We start from the raw sequence: 4,808 nt of genomic DNA, 5'->3' as shown, positions 1-4,808 counted from the left end.
TGTTCCAATAAGACTACAGCCCAGAGCCCGAAACTAATAAAATAGCATAAAAGTGTATTCAGGATATCATTTATCTTTCTTTGTATCATTTATCTTTTCTGTGTAATTGGTGTGAAATTTGGTCGACCGATCGCCTATTTGCAAAAGCATGTGGGTTGTATATTGCAACAAATTTAAACTTTGAAAAACTTTTAGTTTACAGATAGTGTGTGAAAACCAATAAATTATACTGTTTAAAGATAGTTATTTTGGGAAATATTTAATATCATTATATAATTAATATTTCCGGATCTGTAATTTATTTTCAAATGTGTGACCGGTTCTCTAGCATATTTGGTATCTGATTTATCTTTACCGAAAATATGTTTCTTTACATAACAAATTTCCTGCTGTAACAAATGTTGTTCAGAGATTTACGTATGTTGAGAATAAATAAAAAACTTAGGGAAATGAGTAAGTATGGCTAATTGTCTCTTATTGAAAAAAAAAACTTTTCTGTAAATAAATGTTCGTTTCTGAAGACATTTATGAAATGCTCAAGGTAGCAGATGGATTCACTTCTTAGAAATAAAGTATTTTGACGTCTACTGTTTTAAAAAATTAAGAAATATCGGCTCAAGCGGCTGCCAATATACTCCACCAATGAAAAGCGCCAATTTCTATCCAATCGTCAATGCGTGTTATTTCTTAAACTGTCCAATGAAATGGGCCGCTTGATAACCAATCGGAAGCCGAATAGCTTATCCAATGACGTTCTCCTACGTAACATCACATGGTCTTAACGCTAATGAGCTATTCTATCTATTAAGGTTGTATTCTTCGAGGTTGTACTTTGACTTTGAATCTATAATTTCTATCCCAGGAAATAATGTAAGTAGCTTTTGTTTGTATTTACTTCGTTTCGCCATGTAGAATGTCCGAAAATTGCTCCCCTGGGGTCACGGTCATTTTTTAATTCTTTCTTCGTAAGAAAAAATCGGCCCAAAGTTGAGAAATATTGTTGTTGAAGCTCAAGAGTTGGTGCTTTCCGTGCGACTCCCGCCATATTGATTGTTGTTTATAGTCAGGAGAACCGCTGCAGTCAGTTTCTCCTCGCTCCACTCGCTTCTTTATTATTATTATTATTTTTATTTAACCCACTCCACACTAGCAATAAAAAAAAAAAGCCAATATTTATTTATCTATAGTTAACATCATGGTGTATTTTTTCCTAACTCTTTAACCAGACCTCTCTATATATATATATTTCTCTGACCAATTTCTCCATAGAATATCTTTTGGTGAGAGAGAAATGGTGCCTGCTTGCTGCTGCAGCAGTCGTTGTTGTTGACTATTTATAGAAGAAGTCGAAGATATTCCTTTCTTTCTTTTATATATAAAAAAAAAAAAAGCAAGCCTTTTTCATAAAACTAGGTCGGTCGTCGCTCAATATCTCCTCCGTTCTTGTTGTTCACCTTAATATTTTTTCAATTCCCCTCTTGCCTTTCTCCACAATGTTTATTATATTATAATTCTAATATTTTTATCATTTCTTCGAGGAAAAATAAAAGCGTTTCCACGAAGAAAATATCTGAGAAACGCTTTCGTCTCTTGTAATTAAATAAAAGCCCCATGTCATGTATAATTATCGAGTCATATGTAAGAGATTTCTTAGAGATTAAGCATATATATATATATATATATATTTTTTTAGGCAGAATTTCTGAATTTTGACTTAGTTTGTTAGAAAATCGACGAGCCAGATGTGAAATTAGGAATTTCTTTTTTCCTTCTCTTAAGTCCTAACGATTTTTTTCTCTCCTTTTGCTCGACCTCCCACTATAATAAACCGAAGCCATATTGTCTAATATTTTTTCCTTTTCGTCCTTTCAAGCATTTTTTTTTTTTATGCTCTTAGGTTTAGAGCTATTTTTTAGCAAAGGATTTTGTAGTTTTTATTTAGGGGCTTTTTATCATATATCATAATCATAGTTCTCGACACAATTTTAAATTATATTAATTTATAAATTGAAAAATAGAATTTAAAAAAAAAAAATTTTTTTATTTTTTTTTTTTTTTTTTGTAATTGCGTGAATTTTAAAATTTTAATGTAAAACGCAAAATTTTGGTTACTTGATGTGTTGCATGGTTTGGGGGAAATAATGGCTCCTTTGAAAATCGAATGAACCTAAGAAGACTTGATAACCATTTTGAAATCGCCATTGCTCCATGTTACATTTCAATTCGTGGATTATTATAAATATTCCTAATGGGCTGACGATTTATTAATTTAAAACAAAAAAATGGTATCTGAAGGTTGAAAATTGTGTATATTAAACGTTGATGATTGAACATCAAGTATAAATATGTGTATATGATGGTGTATATATTATATGTATGTATATTAATAGATAAGAATATATATATATCGAAGCTAGTTATGGTTTAGTATCCTTGTCTTTCCTCTTTGCCATTGTTTAGTCTGTCCAGTGCGCATGCGCCGAGGACCAGTTGCTATATAAACCCGCCACGCTGTGCGCGCAACGAGTCAGTGTATGTGTTTGTTTCATTGCAGCCGCAGCAGTTCTTCTGAAAGGGACGACGACGATTAATAAAGAAATACACAAAAAAAAAAAGGATAATCACTAATGGCTCGTACAAAGCAGACCGCTCGTAAGTCTACCGGAGGTAAAGCTCCGAGGAAGCAGCTGGCCACCAAGGCTGCCAGAAAGAGTGCGCCGTCTACAGGTGGCGTGAAGAAGCCCCATCGTTACAGGCCTGGTACCGTCGCTCTGAGAGAGATCAGACGTTACCAGAAGTCCACCGAGTTGCTCATCAGGAAGTTGCCATTCCAGCGTTTGGTTCGAGAAATCGCACAGGATTTCAAAACGGATCTGCGTTTCCAGAGTGCTGCCATCGGTGCTCTACAGGTAAGGCGGACGGCTTTTTGTTATTGTGTATGATGTATATACACGTATATATATATGTGCGTGTGTGTATGCACATACGTACGCACACGCAATCACAGGTAAAATCAGGTGTGAAATTTAACGTGGAAATTGTAGCGACATCGGTATACATACGACTGATGTGAATCGGGTTTCGAACAATTATAAACTATTAAAGATGAATTCCGACGGCTTTTAAAAATATTTTTCGTTGCTTGCGAGATGTAATTATCAAGATGCAATTTTGGTGTGACTACATTTTGCCGTTGGTTTAATGAACGAAAACATAACATTTCAAGAAGAAAGTCGTGGTGTAGACTGTATGTCTACATATTGTTTAGATTTAATTACATTTGTTCCTTTTTAATGCTAACTTTCTTCTGCCTGATTCGTTGTGTAATTATTATTTGCGATAGTTTGCTGGAGGGAGAGGAAACGAATGTGATGTCTTGTTTAGTAAATTGTGAAGTCTTTAGTTAGGGTTTCACATTTTCTTTTTATGCATTTCAACCCAAGAACTTGTGATAATTAAAACTGAAACTAATTTTTTTCCTTTTTGTGCTCGTATACAGGAAGCCAGTGAAGCTTACTTGGTCGGCTTGTTTGAAGATACCAACTTGTGTGCCATTCACGCCAAACGGGTAACAATTATGCCCAAGGACATTCAGCTGGCCAGAAGAATTCGAGGAGAACGGGCATAAAAACACCACACTACTACCTTTGCCCCAACCAACACACCACTTAATCACACCAATTGTATACAAGAAAAATACAAAAAAAAACGCCACTCTTCACACAACTCTATCTTTCTCTCTCATATATTACTGACCATTAATAATAATAATATGAATACAAGTACCATTTTCATGTCATCATTTTGTAATATTTCATATTAGGACATAAAACTTTTTTATAAAGACCATGTAGACCATTGGTATAATTATTTTGGAAAGATGTATTTTCGTTTCTTTTTTGTCCAAGCTTCCTCTGTCGCCGCCATCTTCCCCCTCTCCACCCCCCGTGTCCCATGAGGTTTGTTTTCCTCTTTCCTCCTCCTTCACTCTTCACGTAAAAAAAAAACCTCCATCAGTGTTTTGAAATTTACATTGGAAGAAAAAATTTGAGGGTCAAAGGAAACTTGGGGTTTTATTTATTCCATTGGAGTCGTTTATTTTTGTTTTTATATTTTCCTATCATTTTAATGTACCTCCCCCATTCCAACTTAGTGTGTAATATGTCTTGGGGTCTTGTTTACAAACAGCCCTCCCTTGACTACGCCCTTTTTGCTAATCCCTTCCCCCCGCTCCATTTTAGACCCTCTCCCCCAAATAAGAGCAACCTATTTTAAGTTAGTCTACATTTTTTTCTCTAAGGAAAAAGTTACATCCTTTTCCCCCCCGAAAGGAGTCTCTAGACTCCACCATCATCTTTACACACTATTATCCCATCCAACCTTGCTCGCTCTCTCCCTCTCTCCACAACTAATTTAAAATTGTACACCCCACTTTTTTGTCCTTGTCTCTTTACATTCACTGTACTGCATCTCACTATAGCTTCATAATAAAAGTTTTTTGGTCCATACACTGTACATATAAGTCTTGGATTGTGTTTTTACTGCCAATTTCTAAAATATTGCTTTTGTAAGGATTTCACCCTGAACGTTGTCACTTTTTCCCACCGTCTTTTAACAAAACCCGTGTGCTAGCAGTCGGGAGATATGACATGGCCCAGGAGCTAATTTCATTCATTACTAGCTATATAACCCCCGACCCTCCTTTTTCCAGTGACTGGGCCGTTGATTCAAATTCCTAGGGTTAGAGTGTCGCCCTAGACTAACTGTTGAGGTAAAGGCCCTAAATAATGAATAAACCAAAACACGGA

General features: G+C 35.4%; 1 protein-coding gene across 1 annotated transcript; it reads left to right on the top strand.

Moving 5' to 3' along the window:
* The first annotated feature begins 712 nt into the window (after positions 1-712).
* On the top strand, positions 713-4,515 carry LOC115224195 (histone H3.3A). Its single transcript, XM_029794952.2, has 3 exons — positions 713-870; positions 2,555-2,909; positions 3,500-4,515. Exons 2-3 carry the CDS (start codon positions 2,628-2,630, stop codon positions 3,626-3,628), a joined length of 411 nt encoding a protein of 136 aa, XP_029650812.1. The 5' UTR covers positions 713-870; positions 2,555-2,627; the 3' UTR covers positions 3,629-4,515.
* The last annotated feature ends 293 nt before the right edge of the window (positions 4,516-4,808 follow it).

This window comes from Octopus sinensis, linkage group LG25 (genome assembly GCF_006345805.1).
Source record: "Octopus sinensis linkage group LG25, ASM634580v1, whole genome shotgun sequence".
In the NCBI taxonomy this organism is placed as follows: domain Eukaryota; kingdom Metazoa; phylum Mollusca; class Cephalopoda; order Octopoda; family Octopodidae; genus Octopus; species Octopus sinensis.
Note: the sequence above shows the minus strand (reverse complement) of the source record. Positions and strands in the feature narration are given on the sequence as shown.